The 16325-nt window shown below is 37.4% G+C and overlaps 1 protein-coding gene across 1 annotated transcript in view; it reads left to right on the top strand.

Moving 5' to 3' along the window:
- Positions 1-2253: 2253 nt before the first annotated feature.
- The window catches only part of TBCA (tubulin folding cofactor A), a 56300-nt gene continuing 42228 nt past the window's right edge, over positions 2254-16325 (top strand). The window contains exon 1 of the mRNA XM_004678187.2: positions 2254-2417. Within this exon, the coding sequence (XP_004678244.2) occupies positions 2257-2417 (161 nt within the window). The 5' untranslated portion in view covers positions 2254-2256. The remainder of the gene's footprint in view (positions 2418-16325) is intronic.

The following is a 16325-nucleotide window of genomic DNA, read 5'->3' on the forward strand; positions in this document are numbered from 1 at the left end:
ATTCTTAAAACTGTGAGTCCTGGCCCTCCCTGGTGGCACAGAGGGTTAAAGCACAACACTAAGAGGCTAAAGCCACTTCAGCATGAGTTCGATCCCCACCCAGGGAGTTGACCACATGGCATGGCAGACCTCTCCTGACTGCCCACTGCTTCCCTCAGCAGTGTGCTTCGTTGATCTGCCTGTTCTGCTCCCCACTCTGTCTCTGGTGAAGACTCTCACCGCCCCTGTGCCTCTGGCCTATACCCCAGTTCTGTATGCATAAATAAATAAATCTTTTTAAAAAAAATTGCGAGTCCTGCTCTAAACTTCAGAACTGGTGTGTACGCCCAACCGAGGGCAGGGAAGGAACTGATACTGACTCCCTAGCAGCTAGGTTGAGCAGGGAGAGCCGGCGCGCACACACAGAAGGTACAACCGGAGCACATCTGTGTGTGTGTGTGTGTGTAGGCATGTGTGTGTGTGTGTATGTGTGTGTGTATGGCTTTAGCTGCTGTTATTTCTTAGCTTTATGGTGCTGCCCAGTAGCTTTACATTCAGGATATATTGGATTTTTAATTATTGTATTTTGCTTTGGTGAATCTGTTTGTTTTTACTTTTCCCCATTATTTCCTAACTGTGCTACTTGAAGTTGTATTTCATTGTGCCAACCAATCAGATGACAATAATATTCATTGAATTTAGCATTCATTGTGTGGACACTGGGAGATTTATGGAAGACAAGATTTTGCCTCTGAAGATGCTTATAATACAAATAGGAGGTGAAATAGACTCTGATGAATTATTGTTTAAGAACAAAGATTGGGCCCTACCTGGTGGTGCAACACTTTAGGATGCAGCACTGCAAGCTAGCGCAGCCATTTCAGTGAGAGTTCGATCCCGGCTAGTGGGGGTGGGTGATCCACATGGCCCAGCAGACCTCTCCTGACCCTCTCACTGCTCCCCTCAGCAGTGAACTTCGGTCAGTCTGCCTGTTTTGCCGCCTGCTCTGTCTTTGGTGAAGCTTCTCAGCACCCCTGCACCTCTGGTCTATACCCCAGTTCTGTATGTCTGTATGTGTGTATGTCTGTATGTGTGTCTCTGTGTGTATGTATGTGTGTATGTATGTATGTATGTATAAATAAATATATAAGTAAATCTTTAAAAAATAAAAACAAAGGTTTTTAAAAAATATACCAAAAAAAATTAATATTGCCGATCCCAAAGCATCAAAGGGCACTGATCAGTCATGTTAGACTATCTCAAGGTTGTGTATTTTGATACTGGAATTAAACAAAGGGTCTGGGACTGGCAGGGTAGAAGGGTATCCAGAGCGAGCCATGAAAGACAGAAGGAAAGCAATTGTAGGAAAGGATATAGTCAGGTAGATGAGTCTTTGAAGCATGGTATCAAGAAATAAGAAATCAATGGGATTCTCCTCTGTGTTCCTTGCGGGACTCCATCAGGCAGAGGCTACTAGAGCTCCCTGGAAGTGCAACCCATTTTACATAGGACACTTTCTTGACAATATAAAATAGTTAAAAGTTAGCCACTGTGTATCAGGCATTGAGCTTTAGTCTGTATATGTACTCTGTAAAGTGGACAGTATGATTTCTATTTTGCATACAAGGATACAGGTTAATGAGTTAGGTTAACTAGCATTTGTGCTTAATGTCATCTAGCTATTCAAGATTTGAAACCCTGAATGTCTTTACCACGAAGCCCAACTTTTTGTAAGGTGACTAAGATACATAGAGGTGATGATCATTTGAGTAACTTCTACAGATTTCCTTTATGAAAAAAAAGTTATCTATCCATCTATATATATATATATATTTTTTTTTTTTTTTTTTTGCAGAAGTCTAAATAGAGGGCTAGGGTTTTTTTTTTTTTTAACTGAGTGCATGATTTTAGTTAATTTCATTAAACATCCCCATTTGATACCAGATAATAACATCGAAAATATCCTTAATAAAAATTTTAGGTCACTCCATACATTCGGTTGATAAACTCGCAAAGCAATGACAGGAACAAACCAACCTATCCAGGTAGAACCTTAAGTTTCCCCAAAGCCCAGGCCATGGAGACCAGGAAGAGTAAGACCAAACTAAAAGGAAGTCTGTTGGGGAGACACGAAGCCTGGCTCCGCGAAGGGGGAGATTGGATGCTGACTAGGGGCAACCACAGCAGGAGTAGCCCGCCTCCCGCCCGGGATCCCGGCTCCCGGCCCCCGCCCGCCCGGGTGTGGCTCGGGTGCCGGAGCCGCGCCGGGGTGTGCGCATGCGCGCGGGGCGCGGCGGCTACGCGGACAAAACCGCCTCCACTGTGCCGTCTCACTCCTGGGTTACTCAGCTCTCCGCCCCTCCTTCCCGCGGCGCTCGAGGGACCATGGCCGATCCCCGCGTGAGACAGATCAAGATCAAAACCGGCGTGGTGAAGCGGTAAGGAGCTGCGAACGGCGCAGCCGCGAGCGCCGCCTGGCCCTCGCCTCTCGGCGGCCGGAGAGGCCGGGCGGGCGCAGGCCCGAGGCGGGCGCGGAACTCCAGGCCTCGTTCGGGTTCCCTGGCGGGCGGGAATCTGGCCGGGACCGAGCGGGGCGAGCGGATTCGGAGCCGGCGGGTGGGCGCTTTGCCCCGGCCTCTCGGCTCATAAACCGACCCTGAAGCAGCGGGAACCGGCCGGGGCCCTGTCTCTCGGGCGTCGGCGGTCCGGGAGCTGGAGGGGCTGCGGCCCGGATGAGGACGGGCCAGGCTCGGGTCGTACCCCTGTGTGCGCGCGCCGGCTCTCCCTGCCCAGCCTGGCTGCCAGGGGTCGGTATCAGCCCACTCCCTGCCCTCGGTCGGACGCGCACGCCGGTTCTGAAGTTTAGGGCAGACGTCCGGAGGGGGCCTTGATCCAAAACGAGTCCTTGTTGAAGACTTGTCAGCTAACATGGCAGGCTGGACTCGCAGCCCTAAGAAGTGGGGCGTGAACTTCCAGCACACTCATCAAACTTCTGTGGCCTAACTCGCCAGCCAACTTTCCCAGATCCGGGGATGCAGTTTAAATAGCTATCCTGTAATTGCTCATAATTCCTGACTCCAGTGCGCATTAGAACTTTATTGCTCAGACACAAGAAGATTAAACTGTCCGATGAGGCATTATTCCACGAGAAAAGAGAAACAGCTTTATGAAGTAGCAGGGTTTTTGTTGTTGTTTGTTCCTTGCAGATGTCTGGTTTCAGCCTGCTGCCTTCTTCCTCTTTCTTTCCTTTACTATTTCCACCATGGGAAAGCACAAAGCAAAGGGGAGAGTAAATTCGCTTTTAAACATAGTGTTTCCGAATCTTACATTACACACTGCGAAAATAACCGTGATGCAATTGTAATACAGTAGCAAGGAGATAAGATGAGCCAATGTTAGAATGCACAGTGTCTTCTGAAGTGGTACTGCTTGGGTTCAAATCTTGACTGCCATTTGTTATGTGTTGAATATATTAAATTGCAAAGTGCCTCAGTTTACTCATTTGTAAAGTGGACTAAATACCCATCTTATGGAGTTGTTTCAGGACTTGCTTGCTGTGACTGTGCTAAGTTTAAGACAGTGTGTCATCAATAGTGAATGGCTAGTAAATGTTAAATATTATATTTCCATCTTGCAGATAAGAAAATGAAGCTCAATAAAACTAGATAAACTAAATTTGTCTTATTGGCATGGAAAGCAAGGAGATCAAGGAAAATAACCAAGATTCCTGTTCTGTAACTTTCTGTTTTAAGCTACAACATCCTCCCCACCCCCACGGCCCCCCAGGAGTGTTTTTAAAATGTCTGGCATAGGAGGGAAATTGAGATGTATAATTGAAAATATAAATAGTCTGCATCATTGCTTTTCACAGTTATATTTTCACTTTTGCTAGACTTTGGTTTACTAAAATGACTTTTAGTAAATCTACTTGGCAGAAGTATCAGGATGTAATAGTACTTTAGACTGTAAGTTATGAAAAATGACTTACCATGGTAGTTTTTCCCATTAATTATCTGTATAACCTTGTCGTTGTCATTCTTATGATTTATATTAGTTTATAACATTACTCAGGTCAAGTAGTTATATGCTTATAATATGTATACTAAACACTCATTTAGATAGTTAATAAGCTAAGTTTATAGGCATTCAAAAATTCCAAAGTAGTTATGGGAAATAATACTTGGAAAAAGTAAAGTTTTGTTCTAAGTTTATTTCCAATAATAGAGCATTATCAGATTTTAATTTTTATACCCTAATTTCATCAATTTTGTGAAACCCCTTTATAATTTACTACAATTCAAAATTGCAAATTAGTGGAAATACTTACATTTTTCTCATTACTTTTCTGTTGACATTTTGGTGTAGCACTTCCCCTTAATATACTAAAATGAGATGATTTTTAAAAATAATTTTTATTTTAAGCTGTTTATTGCTTATATTTTGCCTTATTAACTACTCATATGTATTCATAAATATTGTCCCTTTTTTTTCTGCAGAGGATAGGAATGCTGTTTAAATAGCAATCATGAAGTCATAATTTTTTATTTGTTACATACTCCAGTGCATATTACAACATTATTGTTCATACACAAGATCAAACTTTGATAAGGCATTCTTTGAGAAAAGATAAACAGCTTTATGAAGAAGTAGGTTATTTTGCAGTAGAAATGTCTGATTCTGACCAACTGGCTTCTTCACCTTTGCCCCTTTGCCCACCTTTCCTTTCTTTATTATTATTATTACCACCAAAAGAAAGAACAATCTAAAGGGGAGAATAAGCTATTTTCTACTGAAATTATTTACTATGACTTTCCATCTTCTGCCTAAATATCCTATTTTTTTAAATCTTCATTTTTACCTCAGCAAAGGAAGAAATAGATATTGCAGATACAGTAGCATAATTGTTGATACTGAATGATCATGGGACTTCATTATAGTCTCTATATATGCTTTAAATTTTTCATCATTAAAAGGTATAAAAATGCATTTTGTCCTCCAAATTTAATTTCAACGCCTTCTTGATTAATTTCATGGTTTGGGCATATTTTGGTTTTATAACTAATTCTGTTCATGAGAATTGGTCTAAAGCATTGGGCTAAAAATTAGTTTCTGTTTTCAATACCTTTTTTCTAGTCAGATGCTCATTTCTTTTCAGAAGTCACAACTTTTATTTGGAAGAGATTTAAAGTCATCATTCATGCCCACAGTTCCTTCAGTTTTCTCTCTAGGAATCAAGCACTACTAGAAATATAGTCCAGTTATTAGGTCCTACAGTTCAATTTAGGTAGACTATTATAGGGGGAGGGGGAGGATACTTAGAGTTTAGTGTTTAATAAAGCTGATAGGATACTCAGGTGATCCAAAAGTTCCCTATAGTAGGCTTTAGGAAGAAATCTTGACAGACATATCAAGTGTTATGGGACTAGAAAATAACAATAAATGGTGGTATTTGCATCATCAAACAGTGAACAAGAGTGCCACCATGTTGGCAAAATGGTGAAGGCTGTCTACTGGATGATAGTCGTTACAGAAAGTAGAATCAAAATTCAAAGGCATTACTTTATGCCCTAGAAAAATTGGCAGAAGCCTCCCAGGCCCCTAGTCCTAAAGAAACTTTGTTACCTTACAAGGTAACAAGGCACTTGGTCTGATTTAGCTATGCATTTCAAGAGATTAGAATCTTGGAGACAAGGGAGGAGTGTAGTTACTAGGAATGACTTGTTGGACAGCAAACAGACTGCCTTGGTAGTAAGCCTCTGACTCCTTAGATTTCTTAACTATTCCCTTTCTAGCTACAGGATTGTTTTCCAGGACTGCTTCTGTCTGTGAAACTCAAGAGAATTGTGCACTGTATGGATTATGATACTAAATTTCTTAGAGCAATAGCCTTTGTTTATAGTGGTCATTACTTGGTAGTGTGGGTCTGTCGGTCCTTTTTTAAAGACTTGGATCTATATAAGGCAGATTGCCAGACCAACTGATATCTATAACTGGGTCCCAGCTAATGTGGCAACTGTATGAGAGAATTACCAAACATTACTTGACTTTTCCTCCAGTGCAAAATTATAAATCCTTTTTATTTATTTTGTATCTTTATTTTATTTTATTCATTTTGATATCTAGGTGTATCTATCAGTTGTCCCAGTTCACTTGGGGTTGATTGGTTTCCTAGGATGCTGAACCTTCATACTCAAACTGGGACAGTACCAAATAAACAAGAACAAGCTAACATAGCATTGTTTTGTTTGTGCTGTGATTTATTTGGAGATAATTTGCAGATCATACAACTGCAGTTTGAATGTTGTACTTAACTTAAAACTTTTATGTTTCCTGTAAATATGAATCCTTGCAAAGTAACTTGTTTTCTCTATTAATTTAAATTGTCAGTAATTTAAACAAATTTTCACTGAAGTAGAAGGAAATCAAGGGTTGGTTTTTTTCAACGTTGACATGATATTTCAACTAAATGATATATGTACATTAGAAATTTCTAAGTAGGACTTGCATGGTTATTTAAACTCGATTTTGATAAGTTCAAGAAATTCTTTTACAAGAACAAAATGTTTTCATCCATTTAACCTGAAAAGTTATTTAACTTTAAAGCCAACTTACTTTTAATAAAGTCTGCTAAACTAGCCTACTGGTGAGTAAGTTAATTGATTAAAAATACTTTCTTAAATATATCTTTCAGATTGGTAATGGCTTAAAATCCAATGTGAACAAAGAATGGTAGGACATTGGAAATAGCACTGACATTGGCCCATAGTTTTCCTCTGATTAAATGAAAGTGACACCAGTAGATTAGAATGAGACTAGGACAATTCACACTGCAATTGTGTTAGTTTAACTTTAACAATCTTTTAACACTCTTGTTTAAATGTAGCTGACATACCATAATTACAAATCTACAAGCCTTGATTATAGAATTTTACATCATGAATCTGTGGGGAAATTGTATTGATTTTTTTTCTTTTCTTTTTTCTTTTTTTTTTGGTAAAGCAAGCACCTTTCCCAAACTAAGGTATCTTACCACATTTGTTTATCCCTGTATCTCTGGTATACAACTATGTATGACTTACATAGTAGGCATAGTAGACATTAAAAACAATATAAAAGGTAAGTAAAATATCCATGTTATTAGTTGAATGCAGTGTTCATATATATTATATATGTTGTATTGATGTATGTACTAATTATATGACATAACATTGCAAACATTAATGGCATACTTACATAAACATAGAAATAAAGTTTCCCACCTTTAGTTTTAGTGATTCATTATGCATTTCCAGTATTTAAAATAATGATGTATAAAAGTACAGTGAGCAATATCTGGGAGAGGTTAAAGACATAGTCTTGTAAATTATTCCTGTAATCTTTTAGTAGCTTGATCTTATTTTCTCTTCTACATAATACCTCTTTGATTTGAATTAAAGTAAGTTCAGTCAAAATGGTAATGTTTTACACTGAGATTTAGCTAACATAGTTTAGAATTTCTGCATTATACCTATTTCTCTGAAATAATGGTCAAAGGCAGTGTTAGGTTGTCAGGTGAACTTTTGTCTTGCTGGAAAGGGAAAAAGCAAAGGCCTCTCATTTTCTAGTCATAAATATATGGTTTTCCCAAAGCAACCTGTAAGTTTGTATTCTGCGAGTTGAATGAAAGGTCTTTTGTCCTTTTTTGTGTGTATAGATGGTATTTCACTGCATTTTTTTTTGTTTGGTAGGATTCTTTAGAAATCTGTTGTAAGCAATGTTGGAATTTTTTGTGAAAAGTAGTCTAGAACTCATAAAATGTAAGTGTTTAGATATGTGATTTGCTCCCAGTATTCCATTTCCATTTATAGAAGAACATTTATAAAAGATGCTGTGTTATGTGCTCAAATAGAATTGATATTTTAATAACAACATATATGTGATTTATCCAAAGGTCATGTATTATTAGCCTCATAGTCGATATCTTTGAATCACCTGATATTGTGTTAGTACATAACAGAAATTTTCCAGTGAGTAAATAAATTAATGAAACCTTACTTTGTAAATTTTTTTGACCAATAAGCAATAAAAGATTTTTAAAAATCTTTAACCAAGATTTTTTATATATATATGCATACAACTAATTAATTATAATATCATAGTAGTAGTTATTATAGTGACTTGTTCTTAACAGTTTAATAGATGGACTCTCAAGCTCCATTTACTACATACTACATATGTGACCATGCGCAAGTTAACCTTTAAAATTCCCAATTTTCTTAGCTAAAAAATAGGTTAATGGTAATCTCTTGTTTTGTTAGGAGAGCTAGAAAAGATATGAAGCACTTAACCCAAATGTCTGATATGTAGTAAATATTCAATGTGTATTAATTGTTGTCATCGTAATCATCATCATTCTAGAAAGGTATAAACAGTGTGGATAGAGAACATAAAGATGAGTGTTTACTGATCCCCAGAAGAGATACTGAAACTTACTTTGTTTTTTTTTAAAGATTTATTTATTTGTGCATACAGAACTGGGGTACAGGCCAGAGGCTCAGGGGCGGCGAGAGGATTCACCAGAGACAGAGTGGGGAGCAGCGGGCGGGCCAGGAGAGGTCTGCCACGCCATGTGGTCACCTCCGGGGCAGGCGGGAATCGAACTCATGCGGAAAAGGCTTTAGATTCTCAGTGCTGTGCTTTAACCCGCTGCGCCACCAGGGAGGGCCCGAAACTTACTTTGTTTTTAATGGTGACAGAAGCTTGCTTTTTAGTTGTGTTGTTCACTAATTAACTAGAGGGAGAAGGGAAGAACATGAAGCTTGTTTTTTTGAGTAATTTCTAGAACTTCATAATGGCTGTTGATTTCTATAAACTGCTGAGGCTGTATGATGCCCTGCTTTCAAGCCCCAAAACAACAAAGAAGTCTTTGTTTATATCCATGACCTTTGTGTTTTTAACATTTTAATGTTGTGTCTTTGTAATTAATAGAATGTGCCAAGCCCAGAAGACTCTTCCTGCAGTTATAATGCTAAATTATAGTTATTTCCAAACTTTCCTTAATGTTTGTTTTAACCAAATTCTATCTTTGTTATTGTCATTGAGATCCTTTCACCTGTTCTTACCTTAAGTAGCCTTAAGTATTTGTATACTCTTTTTAAAAAATTATTTATGCATCTAAGAGTTGGGGGACAGGCCAGTAGAAGGGGGGGAGAGTGTAGGAGAGGATTCACCAGAGATAGGGGGAACAGAACAGGCAGATTGACTGAAATACAATGCTGAGGGAAGCAATGGGTGAGATAGGAGAGGGGCTGCTGTGCCATGTGGGTTAGGTCTCTGGTCAGGGATCGAACTCAGGTCACAGTGGCTGGGGATACCTTGATAACACTGAGACTTAACCTCTGCAACACCGGAGAGGCCCCTATATCTGTATGTATACTGTTAACTCAGGGTTTTTATTTGTCTATAAAAGTTTTTGGAATAAGTTGGCATCTATTTTTTTACTAAGTAACTTACAGTTTCTGAACAGTACTAAGTGGCATGCTTTTAATATGGCATCAATTGCCTGAAATACATCTGTACTCTGAAACTTTTGAAGACCTGTAAATCTACTGGTGTGTTTCAACTCAGGTAACTAGTACAATAGAGTGCTTTGATCTCCAAGTCTAGGCTGTTAAATTGTAAAGACTCTGTATTATATCCAAATATTTGAAATTTTTCTTAAACCAAACAGTGCTCGTCTTTTTGGTACCAGAGAAATTATATATAATATAGTGCTTTTCACAAAACAGACATTTAATGCATATTTTTTCAATTGAGTTAAAGAATGAAAGAAACTAGAAAATACTTAAGTTATATGGAGGGAATAGCTCAAGCTCTGGAAATAGAAGGTTGGTTTATAATTGAAATGGAAAGACTGAAGTGGAGAAAGTTTGATGAAATACTCTAGCTAAATCTCAAAAGAGCAACAATAAAACAAAAATGTTCTATATCAATGAACTGATTATTAAACTTTAATCAAAAGGTTTCATAGTTAGAATTAATCAGACTGCCTGATTATAATTTAATAGAGGGTGTAGGTGTATGTAACTGCCTGTAATTCAGTTGCTTACATAAGTAGGTACACTTATTCTAAGTTGTTTTTTAAAACCTAAGAAAAGTAGTAGAGATATAGGTTAAGTTGAAATTTAATATTGGGCAGTAGGTGATAATACAAGGAATCCAAAATTAGAAATTCTGGGGTCCACTCCTTTTAAAAAATTACATTCTATGCAGTATAAATTGATGTATCTGAATATTCTTAAGAACACAAAAGATCATTTTATGTAAATTCCCAGTCTCAGTTTTACATTTAAAGTATTAAGTGTTTATATTTTAGTATCCTCTGGTTTTGAACTTCCATTTGTCACCAAACTAATTAGCTTCTCAAAATTGATCTTTTTCATCTGTTTCTTTATTAAAAAAGGAAATTATTTCATGTTTCATTCTAGAAAAATATTTTTCATTTTAGAAAAAAAAAATCTAGAGAAGGCTTCATAAACCTGAAATAAGTATGACAAGCACAGTTGAAATAAGCTTACAAGCATAATATCCCTTTCTGGGTCTGTTCCTCTCCCTTTGCCTATAAGCATTATTCTGAATTTAGTCTTTATCATTTCATATATATTTTTAAACTTTAAATTTGTGCTCGTATATATAACCCATAGTACTATTCTGCACACCTACCTTCATGTAACATTGAATATATATAGAAGACACATTGGTTGTCTGGTAGGAGAGAAGATAGAGGAAAGGGATTGGAGGAAATTCTTAAAATGTTGAATCTTGTATTACCTATCAAAATACAAATTAAATATTTAAAAATTGACAATAGTGTATTAGAATCTATAACTTTTTTCCTGTGAATTTTTTGAATACTGTGTTTCAACTTGAAACATAAAGATCTAATTCATTTGTATGTGGGAACGTAGGGGTTTTGTTTTTGTTTTTCATTTTTTTTTTAAAGATTTATTTATTTATGCATACAGAACTGGGGTACAGGCCAGAGGTGCAGGGGTGTAGAGAGGCTTCACCAGAGACAGAGTGGGGAGTAGAACAGGCAGATCAACGAAGTACACTGCTGAGGGGAGCAGTGGGCGGGTCAGGAGAGGTCTGCCGCGCCATGTGGTCTCCTCCGGGGCAGGCGGGAATCGAACTCATGTGGAAGTGGCTTTAGCTTCTCAGTGCTGTGCTTTAACCCGCTGCGCCACCAGGGAGGGCCCTGTTTTTCATTTTTAAGGATATGCCGGATGTTTAGTTTTTCTTTCCATCCAGTTTTTCTTCTTCTACTTTGTTAAATATGGCTCCTAATGCCACAGTGTATATCACAGTGTAAGACAGTTTCTCAGAGTGGACCCTAAATGAATTACAAGTGTGTGGAAATACAGCTTTCCTTAATTTTCAGAATTGCCCTTGTGCCTTGTGTTGCCAATTATATCTTTGGAGATATATAGGGGGAAGGCCTTATAGGCAGGACAAACAAAATAGAAAGACTTGAAAGAGGGAACAGCGTTGTCCATTTGGAGGAGCAGCAACCAGTGAGAGAGAAGATGGGCAGGAAACAGTCAGAAAAGCAGGTGGGAGAGGGTTCAGATCTTGTGAGGCCTAATGTATACCCTTTACTGCTCAAATCTGAGGTGAGATGTTAACCACCTCAAAAAGTTTTCTGGCTTTCTTCTAAGTGGGTGATCCCAAAGAACTTCATAGTTTTTACCAAGATAGTAGTAAAAATATATTATGCGGTCACCTCCGGGGCAGGAGGGGATCGAACTCTTGCAGAAGTGGCTTTAGCTTCTCAGGCTGTGCTTTAACCCGCTGCACCACCAGGGAGGGCCCATGATACTGTGTTTTATAATAAAACATATACAAAGTAAAATTAAAATATATACAAAGTAAAATTTAAAAAATAAGAAATGTCTACATTATCTTCTTTCCCCCACTCCTAACCCAAAACTCCTAAAACCCTTGGAATTACCAAGTGATAAAAGGTATCTTTTGTAATGCTAATTAGTGGTGTTTGGGCAACAACCCCTAGGTATTGTAAGAGTGGAGGTTAGTTGCCAGGGAAACTAACTTTAAGATTGGATCTTAGTCCCATCCGTGGACCTTCAAGAGTAAAAAGGAACTGGAAGTCAAGAGCAGTGGCCAGTGACGCAATCCCTTTTTCTTATGTGGTGAGGCCTTCCTGAAAATCCAGAAGGTTGGCATTTGGAGAGTTGGTTGGGCACTAGAATGTATGCAAGTGCCCCTGTGCTGAGCTCCAAAATCCACCAGGACAGCAGCTCCTATATGAAGGCTTACACACTATATGTTTATATGTTTCTTCATCTGTCATATGATTCACATCCTTAATATTCTTTGTAAATAAAAAGAGTATGTGAGTCACATTGGGGTAATTTTACCTCAGGGAGGGAATTCTAGAAACCTCTGACTTAATAGCCAGTCTATTGGAAAACCAGGTAACAATCTGGGCTTTTGATTGGCACCTGAAATAGGAATAGTTGAGGAACTAAGCCCTTAACCTTTGGTTTCTGATGTTATCTCCAGTAGTGTGAGAAGTTGAGTAGAGTGGTAGAACACTTGGATTGCTTGGTTAAGAAAAAAATGCTACAGCTCAGATTCCTTGTCAGAATCAGAATCATAGGCACTCGGTGAATTTTAAGATTCTAAATGTGTGTGAGAACCAATGCACTAGAAAAATAATTTCTCAAACTTTATTATATAGAAGGATCAACCTAAATACTTTTTAAAAATATATTTCCCAGTATATTCTACTCCTTTGATTCTTCAAGGATGATTCAAGGATTCAGGATTTTTTTTTTTTGGATTCAGGAATTTTTATGATTTATAAAATAAACCTTTGCATAATTCTGTTGTATGTTTTGTTCTAATTGTAACTAACACTGTACAACTCAAAGAAACTGTTTTATTAATGTTTGTATCATTAGCACATTGTCTGTCAACAATGTGGTAGGTATTCAACAGTTGAACACTATATGGGAGTTGAGGGTGGAGTTGAAGTACAGGTGATCTCCAACAAGATGTTTTCTTGTTTGAAATGGAGAATTTGAGTATAAATCTTGATTATATAAATGTTTTTAGCTAATTCTAAGGGAAGTTAATGACTTATTTTAATATTTATAATATTTGTGAGTAAAATATTTCACAAAAATTTTCCCACAGCTAGGGTCTCTATAACTTCTTAACCGGTTTTTATTTTTTGAAGATTTATATGCATACAAGAACTGGGGTACAGACCAGAGGTATTGGGGGGGGCTGAGAGTATTCATCAGAGACAGAGTGGGGAGCAGAACAGGCAGATGGACTCAAGTACACTGCTGAGTGGAGCAACCATGAGACAGGAGAGGGCTCTAATGCCAGGTAGGTCAGCTCCTGGCAGGGGATTGAACTTGTGCTGCAGTGGCTGTGATAGCTTCATAGTGCTGTGCTTTAAACTCTTGTGCCTTTAAAGGGAGGCCCTTTAACCTATTTTTTAAGATACCTTTATGGAAAAATTTACCCAGATAATACTTGAGTTATCAGATCACCCAGAGAGCCCAGAGTATTTCATAAATCTTTTTTTTTTTTTTAACCACAACTGGGATGAATATTGCTACAAACCTTTAAAAAGAGGTGAACATAGAGTTAAAAATAAAAATTAAGGATTTAAGGATATAAGGACTAGATCCATATCATTTGCCCTAACAACATAAAAGATCTTTGGATCTTAGTTATACAAAATTAAAATCATCTTAAGCATTGGTTTATGCCTTGTAGTCATTATTGATTCATGCATAGCCTTTTGTTTTGTTTTATGTCTGTATTTTTTGCCTCTTAAATAATGTATTGATATGAATACATCATCTAACACAAGGACTAAAATAGTGATAACAATCTAATTCTATGATGTTCCGAACCTGATGTAACTACTGTTTTTAATCTTGTTTAGTTGTGTCTTTTTCATTTTATGTAATTTTATCACTTGTTATCTTACTATATTGTTTAGTTATTTTTCACTTCATAAGTAGGGTATCTTTTGGGTCTTCCCTTCCCTTCTGTTCCTTCTCCATATTTTCCACCCTTCCCAAGCCCCTATCCTACCTTTCACTGTTTGCTTGAGGCTCCACTTTTCCTTTCCACTTGTGTTCTGCTGAGGGTCTGATCCTCTGTGTCAGAAGCTGGGAAGAATACTGTCTTCCGTCAACCCTCTCCCTCACTCTCAACTCTTTTTGTCCAGGGCATTGGTATTCGTTGACTAGGGGAATGAGAGAAGAGGTGGAACGATAAGGGACAGATAACTTTTCTTTTGAAATCCCAAGTTTTCAAAGACATTGTACTTGCTTTTGTAGCCCCTCCTACCTCTTAGGAAGAAGAGAAGTGACTACTTCTAGGACAAGGATGCCAATAAATTTGGAGGCACTCTTGGTATCTAAACTGAAATTATGAATTTTTTTCCTTATTAGAAACATAGTTATAATTGGCTATAACTATGTTTAGGTAGTTATACTTATTATTCTGTAGAAAGTGATTCATGCATATACACATACTCAAATAGGGTTAAATAGACTTTTTGTGGGCCAGTTTATGAAGCATAACCCAAGTGTAGCATTTTTTCCTCGAGGAAACATACCTACATGTGAATCTTTACAACCTGACTTTAATAAACATTTCTGCAGTGTAACTGAGGACCAAATTGGAAACTGCTTGAATTACATTGTGTGATAACTTAGTTTCATGTTTATTTTAGATTTTTATTATCTCTTGTTTTCCAGTAATATTGTCAATCATTAATGTGTCCCTTACTATTCCTGCTTCTAATTACTTTTACTTAAATCTGTCACTGTTTCTTTTGCCACTTCTAATCTGTTTTTTTGGGAACTTGTTTTTACTTACTTTTGTAAATGTAAAAATTTCAATGTAAAACTGAAATTACAGTGTAAAAATTGAAGTTGTTAGAAGTCCACTATCTGATTTTTATTTTGCTTAGACTAGAATCTCTTTGGCTACCATGACACAGTACATTAATCTCTACTAGGATATAAATTCCTCTATAACTGAGGCACAAAATACATTCTTGGTCAATGTTATAAAATGAGTGAATTTGTTCTGTGAGATTTTAAGTTCCTTGGGAACTTAAGAGAGCATCTTATGCTCTATCTCCACTTAGTATATTTGAAAACAGAACAATCCTTCAGAAATTTTTTTAAAGATTTATTTATTTATGCATTCAGAATTGGGGTATAGGCCAGAGGTACAGGGGCGATATGAGGATTCACCAGAGACAGAGTGGGGAGCAGAACAGGCCAACTGATGAAGTACACTGCTGAGGGGAACAAGCGGGCGGGTCAGAAGAGTTCTGTCTCGCCATGTGGGTCACCTCTGGGGCCGGGGATTGAACTCACATTGAAGCTGCTGTGGCTTGTTTGCAGTGCTGCGTTCTAACCCATTGCGCCACCAGGGAGAGCTCTCTTTAGACAATTTTTAATATACATGGTATAAAAAGATAATCAATGAAACATAATTGCACCTGTTTGTTTTCAAAGAGTTTTCCCCTCTTTGAGCCAATATTGTCGTTTATTTGTGTGTTTATATATCTATCCTTCCAGAGACTGTACATGTACATGTGTTACATTTATGTCTTTAAAAACAATCTAGGTGATAGATCAACCATGGTTCCTTTTAATGGCTGCAAGGTAGTGTCTGCATGGACCTATCACAGTTTTTAAAACTAGTATTCTGTTGATGGATCTGTGTAGTGTTTCCAGTGTTTTGTTATTTTGGAAAATGCTACAATGAATTTCCTTTGTTGTTACAAATTTGCTGGAATAGTTATATAGTAAATTCTTGTTAAGTGGAATTTCTGGTGTTGGGAGGTAAAGAAACTGTTCCTAGTAAGGAAATAATTTAATTGTTTTTCTACCTTCCTAAATTCTTTGACTGGGGTAGTGTAAATTAGACCAACAAAAAACAGATTAACAAGAGAAAAACCAATGAAAGCATGTACAAATATGTAGGAATTACTCACTTGAGTGACTCAAAAGGTTAGTTAGAACTTGGTGTTATGTAATACCAAAGAATAATAAATTTATAAGGAAGTGACATTACCAAAAAAAGGACTAGATTTCTGGCAAATTGTGGCAAAATAAATGTGGGGGAACAAATGAAAGATAAGAGCTAGTTGGTAGTTTGTTTATAAACTCTAGTGTCAGAGGGGGAAGGTGAGACAGAGTTATATCCTGCCTTTAGGTATCCACTAGAGGAAAGCAAATAACTTCTTGTGTTGCCTTTAGCTTAAAATTACCCTTAGACCAAAGTGTCATATTTTGCTACCC

This window comes from Condylura cristata, unplaced genomic scaffold, assembly GCF_000260355.1.
Source record: "Condylura cristata isolate star-nosed mole 26May11 unplaced genomic scaffold, ConCri1.0 scaffold00007, whole genome shotgun sequence".
Taxonomy (NCBI): Eukaryota; Metazoa; Chordata; class Mammalia; order Eulipotyphla; family Talpidae; genus Condylura; species Condylura cristata.